The sequence below is a fragment of the Benincasa hispida genome, chromosome 8, assembly GCF_027475165.1.
Source record: "Benincasa hispida cultivar pf3 chromosome 8, pf3_genome.v1.1, whole genome shotgun sequence".
NCBI classification, from domain to species: Eukaryota; Viridiplantae; Streptophyta; class Magnoliopsida; order Cucurbitales; family Cucurbitaceae; genus Benincasa; species Benincasa hispida.
In genome coordinates, this window is record NC_143485.1 from 36,226,733 (window position 1) to 36,242,734 (window position 16,002).

Genomic DNA, 16,002 nt, shown 5'->3' on the forward strand with positions numbered 1-16,002 from the left:
ACGGCTAAGGTGTTTGAGGGCCACCTACAGAGTTTGGGTCTATGGAACAAGTCATGTTTAGACTAAGGAAAGTGGGAGATTTTTACTAGACGCATGTTATGCCCTAGTTTATTATTTTATGTACTTTGTATTTTAGTTTGACTTTTACATTGAACACCCCACTGGCTTTAGGTCAAATGGGAGATTTTTGGGGTTGATGCCCTAAATCTCATAGGGTCCTATAGTTGGTAATTGTTATGTACAAACATTTTATTTATGGAATGAAATATGTGATGTTTTATTTTATTTTGAGTTACATTAACCACAAACCAATAAACTAGGATCCAAAGTTATCTTGTAGCTTAAACGTGTATGTAGAGACATACGGGTGGATTACGTTTAAGTGATAATCTAAATGGTCTGTAGCAGATGGATAAGGCAGGATACCTTATCTTGGTGACACTACGAGTATGACCCGCTTTGTAGATCTTACAATTGTTCATTCATGTGGAGATATGTGAGCGGAGATATTCTATACAAAGGAGTTTGTATAAAACCGGACCACAAAATGTTTAGTCTCATTATTTAACTTCGTTCATAATAGAGACTTACATTTCACAAAAATGACCATAGGTAACATGACCTGAATCCTAAGTGAGTTGTGAATTTCTACCTATGAAAACGGTCCTAAGATTTTTATGGGCGAGAGTGGCCAGATCGTTGACTCAATAAGCCTACCATTTTGGGGATTCGTCTAATTGTGAAGTTGGGAACACGGTTACACAAGTAGGACTATGATTTATTGTTCATTAGATAAATCGGTGGTACTTAAGTAGTTAGATGTAAATATAAAGGCAAAACGGTAGTTTTAGCTCAGCTGTACTTACGAGCATTTTGTGAAGGGTCATCGTACAGTTGACTAGTTATATCCAATAGACACAGAAATATATCGGTAGTATGAATAGTGTAGTTAACGGTCTTTATTGGAGTGCCCGTCAATTAACGGATGGTGAATAATTCAATTAAAGAGTTTGATTAATTATTTACATATCGTTAGAGCTTCATGTTATAGATCTATGAGGTCCCCTCGGTAGCTCAATAAGAATTAATGAGAATAAGTTTTTGGATTAATTTGAATTGTTCAAATTAATTGGGGGAATTAATTAATTATATGTGATATAATTAATTCTAATTATATATGATATAACTACTATAATGTATTTGATACATTAAGTATTTATAAGAGGAAATAAATATTTGAATATGATTCAAATATTAATTATATGAATTGGATTCATATGATTAAATATAATACAAATAGAATTTATATTAAATGTCATTAGTAAGAGAATAAAAACTATAGATTATATTGTATATGATACAATACAAAAACTATAGGTTATATGTTATATTTAATATAACATATAGTTTAATGTGTATATTATATGATAAGGTAGTTATCATATAAATTTATATAATAAATGATTTATTAAATAAATTAATTATGTAATTTATCTTTAAAATCAACACTCCTTCCCCATATTCCTCTCCAGGTTGTGTAAGTGGGAGTTAAGGATCTTCTCTTGTTTTTGGTTTTTACAGAAACCAAGAGACAAAGCTGAAGGGTGAAAAATTATGTGTTTTCTCTTCTCAATCTATCTCTGGCTTCTCCTCTTCCTACTTCTTTCTGTCACCCTCACCAAAATAGCCAGAATCCCACCCCTCATGGATTCTCATCCAAATAATACTAAGGTAGCCCTTCGTGGTGGTATTCATCAGTTCGTGGGAATCCATTGAAGATTGTTCTTCAAAGGTAAGGATTATGAACCCTTCTAATTTCTTCTCTTTAATTAAGTTTATGCATGCTGTAAATTTTAGATGCATAATGTATGTTTACTGTAAAAATTTTGTATTCTATAAATTGAAAAATTGGGACGATCCACTTCTGCTCAAGGACCCTTTAATTGATCCTTCAAGATTACCTTCTGTAACTTAAACATTATATGGAGACATACAAGTGGATCATGTTTAAGAGATAACCAAATTTGTATGTAGTAGATAGATAAGACTGAGTACCTTATCTTGGTGATACTACGAATACCATCTATTTTGTAGTACAATTGTTATAAAGTGCTACAAATGATTGCATCTTGATCATTCATGTGGAGACATGAGAGCGAGGGTGTTGTATACAAAGGTTTTCTATAGATCGGACCACGAAATGAATAGTCTCACTAGATAACACTGTTGATATAAGAGACTTATATTTCACCAGGATGACCATAAGTGACTTGAGATGAATCCTGAAGGAAGTTCTTTGATCTGCATGGGTGAGAGTGGTCAGTGTCGCCGACTCAATATACCTACCATTTTGGAGATTCATTTGATTGGGGAGCTGGGAACGTAACTACACAAAAAGGAATTCACTCATTCTCTATAGCTAGAGCAAGTAGAGAAATTTCTCCCTTAAGGGCTGATTCTAGGGCTTGAACAATGTGGCGTCACGCCACACCCTGAGCCCGAGAGGGGTTTTGTCATAGTTGGACTATGACTTATTATTCATTAGAAGAATCAGTAGTACTTAAAGAGTTAGATGTAACTATAGGGACAAAATGGTAATTTTGGTCCAACTATACTTACGAGCAATTTGTGAAGGATCAACTTACTATTGATTGGTTATATCCAATGGACACGAAAATATGTCTATAGTACGAAGAGTGCAATTGCCGGTTTTTTAGTGGAGTGACCGATAGTTAACAGAAGTTGGTTAATTTATTAAATAGTTTAATTAATTAACCAAGAACTATTGAAACTTTGATCTATAGGTCCATAAGATCCCCTCTGTAGCTCAACTAGAATTATTGAGAATTTAATTATTTTTGGATTAATTTGAATAATTCAAATTAATTGAGGGAATTAATTATATATGATCTAATTAATATAATGCATATGATACATTATAGCATAAAGTTTTATTTGAGAGGATTTTTTAATTTGAATCAAATATTAATTATATGATGTGATTCATATAAAAACTATAGGTTAAATTTATTATGAATTTGATTCATATTAAATACTATATGTTAAATGAGAGAATAATAAACTATATGTTATATTATATGTAATATAATATAAACTATAAGTTATATATTATATTTGATATAAAATAAAGCTTCTTATATGTATATATTAAAGTAATATATATATTTTAATACTCTCTCATTTTAACGGGAGAATCAATTTTGTAGTTTGATGGTTCTACTTCTTCACAGAAGAGTTTTTTTATTTAATATAGAACACCCAAAAGTTCCCTACAATTCTTCCTCTCATCTCATACTCGTTGCTTGCCAAAATTGAAAGAGAAGCCCACAAAACTCTCTCTTGAATTCTCACCCTCCGAGAATACAGAGGTAATCCATTAGTGGTGTCCAACTCGGTGTTCGTGAGTTTGTGGAAGAAGGAGTATGGTTCGTTTTGTTTGTGCTATGCATAGGAGAGGGGTCGTGAAGATTTTTTGACTTCAAGGGTAAGTACGACTTCTTCTTTGTTCTTTTCTTTTATTTATGTAAAAAGCATGCTATGAATGTTTATCCTTCCATGTTTCCATTGTTTCTCTAATTTAAGCAGTGTTTTGTAAACGTATTTAAGAGAGAAGATGCATGTTACACTTTCGCTAGGTTTTCCAAACCTTCAAAAGAGATGATACAAAACATGTTTTTTTACTGCAATTCACTCTCTGCCAACAAAAACTCTCTCCTAAAAGAAATTTAGATTCTCTCACCAAAATTCACAGAAGAGCCCACAATTCCTTCCCGATTCTTACCTTGAGAATAGCAAGGAAGACATTTGTGGTGGTGTCCAAGAGAAAAAATTGTTCCAGTGTTGTGATTACAGAAGTTTGCATTGCTCATGACCTTTGGAGAGGAAATATGTGAAGAATTTCTACAAGGATGAGTAAATTCTTCTTCCCCATTGCTCTGTATTTAGAATGCATGCTTATAGGCTTTATAATTATATTTATCCTTGTGCATAATTTTTTTGTTTTTGAGTTCCTTCCAAAATGAAATCACTGACATAAGGCATTCATCACTTTCACTGATGATTCAAATCCTTCAGAATTGACCCAGACTAATTTTCTCCGATATAATGTAGTGACAAAATCCTTCAAATTCTTTTCGCTAGGCTATAACAAGAGGATGAGATCATTGTAGACCGGGATGCAATGGGAGTCTTTTTCTGTTAAGAAGTACTTCTTTATGTGGTTGCATTTTTCTAAGTTTTCTGGAACCTACTCCCTCTAATAGAAATTTTTCTAAGTATATATGAAAAACCTTTTGGAAGGCCCAAATCCCCCCAAAGACCAAGATATGTTGCCGAAAATTTTATTAGGACCTTATTCATACTAAAATGAACATGGATTGAAAAGAAATACAAATTGATATTAATTTTTTTAGGAAGCACGTAGAAACATCTACCCATCTACTTTGAAGTGCTAGGTTTCTATGAATTAACCATATTAAGAACAAAAAAACAAAACCAAAAGGCTCAAACACAGTCAAACAAAGATGTCTAGAAGGAAATTCCAACCCGAGTAATTAACAACCTAGTCACGGAGTGGAAATTAATCATCACTCCAATATATGTCTCAAGATCAACACTCGTAACATCATATATATATATATATTACAAAACTCCAGTGCAACCCATTGTCTCAATATAATTTATATATATAATGTATGTGGTGGAAAATAAAAATCCAAAACCTTATAAGAAGGAGATTTAAATGATAATTAATCAAACTACTAACCACACTAGAAACAGAGGAACCATAAATCTTAGAACTCTGATCTTTTAAAAACTAGCTAATTAAGTACTTTTTTCTGTTACTAATTCAGTCCCAGCAAAGCATGAAGCTAAAAAAGATGATGACTGAGAGGGAGAAAAATATGTGACTTTGAAGCCGAAATCCGCCGTGGCTCTCATCGGTGGTGGTGCCAGCTCCAGTGGGGTTGACGCCAGTCCCGGCGCCGCCCAAAACTCCGGTGGGAGATGCAGTGTTGGGAAGGGGATTATTTGTAGTTGTGGGGGTCATTGATGGTGGTGGTCTGGCGACAGGTGACGTCATTCCGGGGACTGTTGTCGTTCCAGGTGATGTTGGAGTCGTCGTCACCGGAGTTACTCCGCCTCCGTTGCCGCCGCCGCCACTGAAATAACATCTAATAGTCAGCATTAATTTGTGTTATGTTCATCATATATTGTCAATTTACTAATGAAGTTAATTATATCTAGAAAAGAAAAAAATAAAACGATGATTTATTGAGAAAAATTAATAATTTAAATATTTTTTTAAATTATATCTTTTTAATAATAAATTACATTTTCTCCAAAAATAGTTATAATGATTATTTGTTAATAGCAGATGAGAGATCAATCATTAAACTTCAAAAGAGAGATAACCGTTTGCTTATGAACTAATGTCGATTGACACCAAACTGATTATAATTTTTCTTTATTCTAATTTTGTAAGTTTATAACTTTATTTTATATATATATATATTTCTTTATTTCTTTATTATTTACTTAAAAAAATAACGTAAGCGATTAGTTATTTTCTAATTTCCATTCCAATTTCTTCATACTTCAATACATTTCTAAAATGTTTTTATATTTAAAATTCTCTTATTCTAAGATCATGAATGTTGTAATATTTAATTTTAACTTTTAAAAATTATGGGATTAAATATTTTTAATTATAATCTTACACATAGAATAAGAAATTCTGTTAAACAGAAAAATCGTCGAAAATATTTTTAAATATAATAATAAAACAAAAAAAAAATATTCTTAGAAAGAAAGAAACTTTTTGTCGCTTTATTATATTTGTAAATAAATTGGTCATTTTGATATATATAAAAACAATCTTATAAAATTAGTTTTATAAGATCATTTTATATTGTTTTCTTTGAATAAAAAACATATTAAAAATAATTCATTTAATATATAAAATCTTATTTAGTTGAAAAGAAATTTAAAAGGTTTTTTTAAAAAAAGTAAATTATATAAAAAATAAACGGAAAATTTTTTTCCCTACAAAGAATCTAATCCCCATATTCACCTTGCTCCGTGGACACTGGACTTCTCTCAACTCAAATTAAAAGTAAATAAGGGTAGAGAAATAAAAGTGGAAAGAAGTAATAAAAACCCATCTGTAAAAAGTTGATGGAATAAAGTTTCTAATTTAACCTTTAAAAATATCAATACACTAAAAAAAAAAAAAAGGAATTATTCCATTTTTTTCTTTTTAGAAATCTGTCTCTATTGGATGCCACCTTTTAGGATTTAGATTGAGATAATATTTGAGTACATCTCCAGCATCATCTATTTTTATGCATCCATTTTTACCATTCACATCTAAAAAGTATTAAAATATTTATAAAAAATAAAATAAAATCTGTTATATGATAAATCTTGATTGAAAATTTTGATGAGATAGATAAGTGCATTTTTTCAAAATTGTCTTTAAGAGAGAAAAAAAAGTAGCAAAAAGATAGATGGAGTCAAAAGAAAGGGCACAATCCTCAAGAACCCCAAGAAAGAAGCAGAAGAAAATAAAAGTTTGGCTCAAAACCCTAAAAAGCAGCAACAAATTTGAGATCAAAATGGCTCACCCAAAAATCACGCTGGGATCAACCCGAAAAAGAAAAATGATTCTGGTTTCGAATTTTTCCATCGTCCCAGTTGTTTAAAAAGAAAAATTTCTGTGCTTATTTGAATGTATTTAAGTATGTTCTAATAAAATATTGTCACGTATCATTTTTATTTTATAAAAAATATATTTTTTAATTTTTTTGGCGAGATAATGTAGGTGCAACTTGTTTAAATTTGGGTTAAATTTTGCAAGTTAAGTAACAAAAGAATATAATGAGCTTATTGTAAATAATAATAAAAAATACGAACTTTGACACTTATTTCGAAACTATTTATATGCTTTTTTTTAATTTTTATATTACTCTTCACCTTTTATAAAGGTTTTCAAGATTAATCTTGAAATTATAATTATTTCATTTTTTATTTTTTGTTTTTAAAAAATTAAGTCTATCGTTTTCACAATCGTTTGCATCTTTCTTTAGTACAAGTGTTGAATTCTTATCCACACTCCATAAAAAACACAAGTTTTAAAAAACTGTTTTTGTATTTTCAAATTTTTTTGCTTAGTTTTTGAAAACATAGATAAAAAAATATGCACAAAAGAATAAATGTATAGGTGGTAGAGATGTTTATAGCGTTATAAGCTTAATTTTCAAAAACAAAAAACAAAAAAATTAGACCCCGTTTGGTAACCATTTGAGTTTTTTTTTAGTTAAGTGTATTTCATCTACATTGCTTACAATTATTTGCATTTTTCTTAAGTACAATGTTGAATTCTTAGTCAAATTCCAAAAACAAAAACAACTTTTTTAAATCTATTTTTTTTAGTTCTCAAAATTTAGCTTGTTTTTTTAAGGCATCACTGAAAAATAGATAACAAATTTATATTTCAAATAGAAATTAAAACTTCAAATCGTAGGATAATGATTCTAGTTCTAATGGAAACTTGGACTGTCACATCGTTCTAGGTCCCTACCACATCATTTTTAATTTTTAATTTCCATCCAGAATTTTGCTCGGAAGTTTCAAACGTTTAAAAAAAGTACAAGGGTAAAATATCCCAACTTTTTTTTTGAAAAATTACCATTTGTTTATTCTGATTATCAAAATTTTAAAATGTTAAACTTAAACCTCTAAATTTTTTAAGTTTGTTTCATTTTAATCTCTATTTTTAAAATGTTGATATCATGTTAATTTTTTTAAACAAAATTTGGTGGTCATTTTTACTGTATTATTTTTCCATCAAATTAATATTCATGGCGAAGGATTGTTTTTAAACTATATGACTAAAAAGCATGCACAAAACATACTCAAAAGCTATGCCATTTAATTATGTCAATAAAAAAAGGTAGATACTTTTAAAATATAATTAAGGAATAAAATATAAGAACAAAGCAAGTTTGTAAGTTGCTAAGATGATAAATGAAATTTAGCCCCTTGAATTTAAAACTCCTCGGACAAAATTCCAGATTGGTTGCAACTTTTGACGAGGAAGAGCATTATCATCAAGTACCACACAAGACTATGATTTAATTTACCCCAAAAGCCAAAAGCCAAAAATAATAAATAAAAATAAATAAAATAAATAAAAAAGGAGGAAGCTAGGGCTACATCAAAGATTATTCAATAAAGCAAGAAGATAGTGCTTTGGGACGATGTTGAAGTTGAAACTCTAATTCATGCATTGCCAAATGTCATTCTTAAAGAGAAAGAAAATGGGATCTCAATAATTGCATCTTTTCTTTTGCACCGTTGTTATCAATCTTATGTGGTTACTAATTAACTTTATAGTGAAAGACATGGTAACCCTAATAAACTTAAATTAAAGTGAGTTTCATCCAACTCACCCAAAATATATAGGTTACAAATATCAATTCATATCCCTGAACTTTGGACGTTGTATCAATTTAAACTTTAAATTTATCAATTTAAACCCTGAAATACTTTGCGGGTTGTATTAATTTTAAACCCAAATAAATAATTGTTTCAATTTAAACCCTAAACTTTGAGAATTTGTATTAATTTAAACCCCAAATTAATAATTGTATTGATTCAAATCTTGAACTTTTATAAGTATATCAATTTAAATTTTGATTTTAATAACCGTATAAACTTAAATCCTCCATTATGTTTTATTTTGATACACTTATGAAAGTTTAGAGTTTAAATTGATATATTTATGAAAATTCAGAGTTTAAAATGATATCCTTATGAAAATTTAAGGTTTAAATTAATACTATTAATTTGTGGTTTAAATTGATATAATTCTTAAAGTTCATAATTTAAATTGATACAACCCGAAAGTTTACATTTTAAATTCATACAATTCTTAATTTAGGGTTTAAATTGATATAACCCAACCTTTAGGGACATAAATTGAAATTTGTTGTGGTTTGAATCCTTTATACTATATCGAACTACACAAATATTCTAATAAACTTTAAATGTACAAAACAAACCCTAGAAAAATGTAGATCGTTCGATGGATTTAGTTTTTGTTTTTGGGATTAAGTATCAAACATTGTATGTTGGGAATTTGGAGGGGTGGAAAAAACTAAACCATAAAGTTGCAACCGTTGGATCATGTGGAATCTTTGAGGAGGTTGATGGGTTTGAAAATTTTGAAATTGGAACGTTGAATTACAAGGTTCCTTAAAATAAAGAAGTTTCCTTCCCGACAAAAAGCGGATGAAAACTTAACTATATTTCTTTTTAGATTGAATAAAGAAAAATCAAGAACTCAATTACTGTATTGGCCCCAATTTGATAGCCTTTGATTTATTTGTTTTGTTTACTTTCTTTTAAACAAAAAATATATATATATATATGTTATTGTTGTAAGAATTAAACTTGTCGTTAGAATTAAAAAATGTTGACGAGAGATCTAAAAAAAGCAACTTACCCGGCGCTTGAAGGGTAGGAACAGCCAGCAGCACCTGCCAAAAAGCAAGTGAAATGAGAAACAAAGAAAGAAGAAAGATATTTATTTATTTATTAATTAATTATTCTAAATATGGAACATTTTAATTATTAGGGTATTAACAAATTAAGAAAAGCTTGGGTTTTGGGTCATGGGTTATGGGTTGCTTACTAGGGTCAGTAGTGGAGATAGTAGCAACACCAGCAAAATCACAAGAGCCTTGAGTTTGGCCTTTCTTCTGGAAATAGCTATTAACAGCATAAGAACAGTGAGCCCTGACTGTATTTGGTTGGAAACAAGCTGCATTCTGGCGAATGGGGCTGCAGTCAGCCCCTGCCCCACACGCGTAGTCCAACGCCTTCTGCAGCGTCGCGTCGCTAATCCCGTTCTTGCAAATGCACCATGTCCCACCTACTCCACCAAAATTATTTAGGTCAACAAAATTAAATTAAACATAAAAGTTTAAAAACTTTGATTTTCCTTTTTTTGTCTAAATAAAATCTAAGTAATCTTTAAGATTCATTGAATGAAATCTTACTTGGTGGTAGCGCATTTCAAATAAAGCATTCAAAATCATGCAACACTGGTACAAATAACTTGTAATATACTGCATGCAGTATCGTATGCAAAATATTGGCAAAAATGTGCCTAACTCAACTAATATGTATATTTATATTATTAGCTTCGAAGTTAAATGTTTAATTTTTTCACTCCACAAATTATAAAAAAAATGATCAAAGCATTGTGCATTGTGCATTGTGCACTCTTTACCTAAAAAAATATCAATCCTACCAAATGAATCTTACCTTCCCAACGAAGACATGTTTGAGAGTGATTCTAAAAGAGTTAAATTCGTTACTTTCAATTTTCAAAACAACTCTAAAACATGTTTTTTGATAATTCAAAATCAATTTTGATGACATGAAGATTATATTTAGAAATATAAAATTAAATATTAGATTAATTTTGAGTGGTTAAAGGGACGTTTTGAAGTAATTTTGAACTCGACAAAAATAATTTTAACAATTTTAAAATTATCCTCAAATAACAAACATTAAATACACTCTTTGTTATTCTCTCAAAAGTCGATGATATTCCACCAAGCAAAATTCCTTTCCATTCTTATTTGCTCTCTTCCCTTTGAAAAGTGTTAAATCGCTGATTAATTCAACGTGTGAAATTCAATATTAATTAGAGAAAAAATCTTGCACTCGAAAAAAACACGAAAATCAAGAAAGAAGATGAAGGGAAGTTAAAGTAACTTACTTGAGAGGCCGGCCATGGCGGCCAAAAGGAGCAATGAGAGAGCCAGAGCAGCCATGGCAGAAAGAAAATGGAAGCTGAAGAAGAAGATTAGTGAAGATCAAAAAGATGGAGAGCCTAAGATGATGAAGGCAAGTGGAAGGGGAAGTTTTTCTTCTGTCTTTGTTGGTGTAGAGACAAACAACTAAAATAGGACCAGATTTGAGAGTGGTAGAGAGCGGCGGAAATTAAAAAAATATAGATATATGAATCTTCATTAAAATTTTAAAATTAATGCATGTCTAATCATGAGAAAAACTTCAACGTCTCAAATATAGTTCAATAAAATATTGTTACGTACCTATTTTATATTTTTTTAAATTATTTTTTTATGATAAAAAATTAAAAAAATATATGAACTAGATGCAGTCGAGACTATATTTAATAATAATTTTTCGAAAAGAGTGAGTGACAATAATGATAATGAATTGGGACCTTTTTTTTCCCCTTTTTTTCCTTTAGTTTTCTTTTGTTTTTTGCTTTAAAGCAATACTCCTTCAATTCATCCACTACTTTCCTCACCGCCACGTCCTTTTGCTTTTGCAAATCCCTTTTATTTCTTTTTTATTTTGTGTTTAAAGGTATGGTCATGAATCTTATCTTCGTGTCTCGTCTTTTTCTTTTCTTTTTTTTTCACTATTTTAAAAAATGGCTGCTCGCAAATACAACATTGTAGCCCAACTTAGTTGCACATGTAGCAAAAATCCAAAAATATTTTAAATACGGAAAAATTGATTCCAAACCATGGTAAAAGAATAAAAAACCCTAATATCACTGCCTGCGTCTTCACGATCAGACGATCTTCAGTAGCCATTTTCTTTCAATTTTCTCCACGATCACACGATCAAACGTCTTCACGATTCACATCAGGCGATCGATGATTCAGGTTCGATTTCTTCCAATTTTATTCGAAAGTCCTAACATCTGACAATTGATATGTTTCCATTTTCGTTGAACATCCATCGGCGACGATCTTCCAAGTTCCTTGCAGCGCCCCCGTTTCCGTTTCTATTCCATCTGTTGTCGACAGGGAGAATCAGTCAATACTTGTCCAGATAACGTTGAAATCGGTCGCGCAATCTCATTGAAAAAGTATAGTTTCGTGACTATGTTTTTTAGTTGATTGATTGTTGTTAGTGTGCAACTTCATGTGTTTTTGATTGGGGTCCACCGATAGACTTAGAAGAATGTTTTCGTTTTCATTGGAATGTAAGCATGTGCCTTTTTTTTTTTTTAGTGTTGATCAAAAGGCTATCAGTGATAGGTTATTGATGTTGAATTTGTTTTCATTGGAATGTAAGTATTTAGTTTCATGTAGAGTATATCAGCTATAGGGTTTCTATTAGATTTGAAAAATGTTGAGCTTGTTTTCAATGGAATATAAGTAAACATTTAGTTTCATGGCTTTTTTTTTTCTCCTTTTTGTATTGTTGATTACTATCCGTCTATTAGTGAAAGGTTAACGTGAAGGATTTGAGTTTGTTTTCATTAAAATGTTAGTAAAGGCTCAATTTTATGACTTTTTTTTTTATTAGAGTCTATAAGTGATAGGTTTCTAGCACCGATAAACTTGAAGGATATTGAAATTATTTTCATAAAAAGTAAGTAAATTTGTAGTTTCTTTGTTGTTCTTTTGGTGGTATTGATGAGAGTATATCTTGAAGGATGTTGAATCTTTTTTCATAAAAAGTAAGCAACTTTATAATTTCATTGTTGTATTATTGATTTTAGTCTATTATTGATATATCATGGATAAACATCAAGGATGTTGAATTATTTTCATGAAAAGTAAGAAAAAGTGTGGTTTCATTATTGTTTTTAGTTAATAGACTATTGCTAGTGTACTTTAAACTTTAAATGTGTTGTTGATTACTATCAATAATAATTTATCACCGATAAACTTCAAGCGTGTTCAATTTATTTTTCATGAAAAGTAAGAAAATTTGTAATTTCATTGTTGTTTAATTGATAGACTATTGTTAGTGTATTTTTTTTCGTTATTTTATGTCATAAAATTCGCAGTTTGTAAAAGTTAAACATATTCTATTTGCAATAAAGTTATTATTGAGATTTATTCAATAAAGTTGTTATTGAATATGTAAATTGTATTTGTGCCAATTAATCAGTGTTGGAATTTGAAATGTTCAAATTCGATTTAGGGTTTGGATTATTATTATATTCGATATAATTAATGTTAATTATTATATTAAACGGTTTTGAAGAGTTTAAAATATTTAAATATGATTTAAATATTTGAATTAAGTGTTTTATTAAATTTAATATTTGATATTAAATTAATTATTTATTTATTTAAAATAAATTATTTTGAATTTGAAATTCTTAAATGTAGAATTCAATTTCGTTTAAATCTAATTTGATTTTATTAGAAAATTAAATTGGTTTAAAAAGAAAATTGTTTAAATAATGGAAAGTGGGATTTTCCCATTTTTTCCATTTTGATAACACCCAATCCGCTAAAATTAGAGAAAAATTGAGTGTCAAATTCCCATTACAACTCATTTGCATGTTTGAAATGAATAAATACAGTTTTTATTTCAGTGAAATTAATTCATGCAAATTGAATTTTTTAAGAAAAAATCTCTATAAAAAAAATTTCTCACCAACTTCAAAATCATCCCAAATCCATAATCCAATTTAAGGTCTAAAAGTAGTAGAGAAGATAATTTGGTCGAATCCATAAAGGTATACTCTTGAAACCTTAATATTCTAGAAAAACTATGAACATGAATGCTAATTTACTAAAATTGATGTAGTTAGCGTGCTTAGAATCTTAATTGCTTTCATATGTTGAATGTCAACTCCATCAATTGGCATCAGAGCATGTTTCAAGCACTCAATTTATGTTGTTTTTAGCTTGGCGGAGGGTTTTACATGAGTTGCATGAAATGAGTGCTGAAATGGATATATTATGGTTTTGACATTAGATTTCTCTTCAATAATAAAGTCATTGTGCTAATTGGCTCTTTATTTATGAGCCTTAATGTGTGATTAAGAGTCTGTAAATGAAGTTGCAATTAGGTTGTAATTGAAGAAGAAATGAAGCTTCCTCAGCAGCTGAAAGTAGTAGGAGAGGCTTTTGCCTTGCAACGTTGCAACGTTGTTCTTCAGCCAACCCAGAAAAGAAGATTTGCCCTACGACGTCTCAATGTTGAGATTGAAACGTTACAACGCTTTTCATCACCCGCTCAGAACAGATCAGTGGTTCAATTGGACCAGTTTAGTTGATTTGGGTCATGGAGGTCCGATTCAACCCAAATTTTTTTCCTTGGAGGTCCAGTTTGAGTGGTTTAGAGCCAGTTCGGGTTGGTTCGAGTGGTTTAAGACCTGTTTTAAATTATTTTTGTAATAATTTTAGGCTTTCGTTTGCTTAGGATGCCAAAACCAGTCTATTTTAGTGTATGTTTAATTATTTATGCATTTTGAATGTATGTTTAATTAAATTAATTCTTGTATGTGCTATAAAGTATGTCATGTAGATTTAAAATCCCATCATTGAAAGTATGTTATACTTTGTTATTAGTATGCATGATTTAGGGTTTCATGTATTTGATATAATTTGTTATATTAAATTATAGAATGCTTAAATGTAAATTATAGATTGAAAGCATGTCTATAGTTTTATAAAATGTTATAAAATGATTTGGATATTTAAAATCTATAACAAAGATTAGATGCACGTTCACTTAAGGTTAACAAAGGCTAAGGCTGAAGGTAATTAAGTTGACGGTTTATGGAACACCTACTACCTGGGGATTATAGCCGGTTCTTGAGCATTGTTAACTTTGTTTTATGAGCATGCGTGAGCGATGTGACGTAATAAAATGACTTATCACTTAGATATCGTAGGTTAAATCCAAATATAAATGTTATATGTTTTAGCCGGAATATACCTAAGTAAATAATATACCCAAACAAATAGAACAGTTATTGGGAGATTAATAATATATATGATATATTGTTTTTAACTCCCACGTCCCTAAAAATTCATATTGTGAGATCCATGTTTGGCTTCGTGTCGCTTTTACCGTGATTGCTCCATTTGAAAAGTGTTTTCATGGGTCAATGACAAGGTAAATAGGGGAAGTTGTTCATAGTAAGTGGGTGAAAGAAATGTTCGTGAGATTCTTATGTTGTGCTTGTTGTCGTTTTTAAGCGGCATTAGCTAGTTGTTTTTTGCGACTATCCCTTCGAAGGGTTATAACATGATTTGGAACAACGCAAACTTTATAAATAAATAGGGTTTCTTAGTTTCGTCTTCATCATTGTCTTTCAGTTCGAGAACTTGTTGATACCGTTCTCCGAAATCTAAAAATAGAGGGTCACACTCACAAGAGTTACTAAGTGTTAGTAAGTTCTTGACCGAAAACGATAACTAAATAACTATAGGAATAAATAGTTATTCTGATAATAATATTTTGTCAAGAAAGTCTTGCTTTAGTGAAGGAGTATTTGACTGTCCCTCGATAGCATTTATTCCGACTCACTAAAGTATCGTTGCAGATAAGTAATGATATACAGGTACATTATTACTTAGATTTAGATGCAGTTTAATGATATAATTTGTTTATATTTCAGCATGTCAAATTAAATTATTCAACTCTTAGCTTCTGATAAATTTAACGGCGAAGGTTATTCAAACTGAAAATCGAATATCAATACGATACTAGTTATGGATGATTTGAGGTTCATTTTAACAGAGGAATGTCCTCCAGTTTCCAGCTCAACTGCAAATTGAAACGTTCGGGATGCATATCACAAGTGGGTAAAGGCAAATGAAAAATCTCGAGTCTATATCTTAGCTAGCATATCTAATGTGTTAACTAAGAAGCATGAGAGCATGGTCACCGTTAAGGAGATCATGAAGTCGTTACAAGCAATGTTTGGATAACCGTCCACATCCATTCAACATGATGCTCTCAAATACGTTAATAATTCTCGAATTAAGGAGGGGACCTCTGTTATAGAAAATGTCCTGAACATGATGGTTCACTTCAATATCGTAGAAGCAAATGGGGTTGTCATATACGAAAAAGAGCCAAGTCAGTTTCATCATGGAATCTCTTCCGAAAAGTTTCCTGCCATTTTGTACAAATGTTATGATGAATAAAATAGAATACAATCTGACTACTTTT

General features: G+C 30.1%; 1 protein-coding gene and 1 long non-coding RNA gene across 3 annotated transcripts; one reads left to right on the forward strand and one right to left on the reverse strand.

Annotated features, from left to right (window-relative positions):
• Positions 1-4,620: 4,620 nt before the first annotated feature.
• LOC120083729 (PLASMODESMATA CALLOSE-BINDING PROTEIN 2-like) lies at positions 4,621-11,130 on the reverse strand. Of its 2 annotated transcripts, none has more exons than XM_039039585.2 (4): positions 10,814-11,130; positions 9,719-9,958; positions 9,530-9,563; positions 4,621-5,183 (listed from the first exon to the last, which is right to left on the reverse strand). In XM_039039585.2, the coding sequence occupies exons 1-4, from the start codon at positions 10,866-10,868 to the stop codon at positions 4,871-4,873; spliced, it is 642 nt and encodes a 213-aa protein (XP_038895513.1). In that variant the 5' UTR covers positions 10,869-11,130; the 3' UTR covers positions 4,621-4,870. The 2 variants fall into 2 exon arrangements, with proteins under 2 accessions (XP_038895513.1, XP_038895511.1); XM_039039583.2 differs by having other exon boundaries at positions 4,621-5,195.
• Positions 11,131-11,637: 507 nt separating this feature from the next.
• LOC150034542 (uncharacterized) lies at positions 11,638-14,415 on the forward strand. Its single transcript, XR_016531352.1, has 2 exons — positions 11,638-11,941; positions 13,879-14,415. It is a non-coding gene; the product is annotated as an uncharacterized LOC150034542 (long non-coding RNA).
• The last annotated feature ends 1,587 nt before the right edge of the window (positions 14,416-16,002 follow it).

Coding starts and splice junctions, on each gene's coding strand:
- LOC120083729 (XM_039039583.2), bottom strand. CDS start 10,868: ATGGCTGCTCTGGCTCTCTCATTGCTCCTTTTGGCCGCCATGGCCGGC. Junction 9,564..9,718: donor TATCTCCACTACTGACCCTA/GTAAGCAACCCA, acceptor GCTTTTTGGCAG/GTGCTGCTGGCTGTTCCTAC. Junction 5,196..9,529: donor TCCTACCCTTCAAGCGCCGG/GTAAGTTGCTTT, acceptor GCTGACTATTAG/ATGTTATTTCAGTGGCGGCG.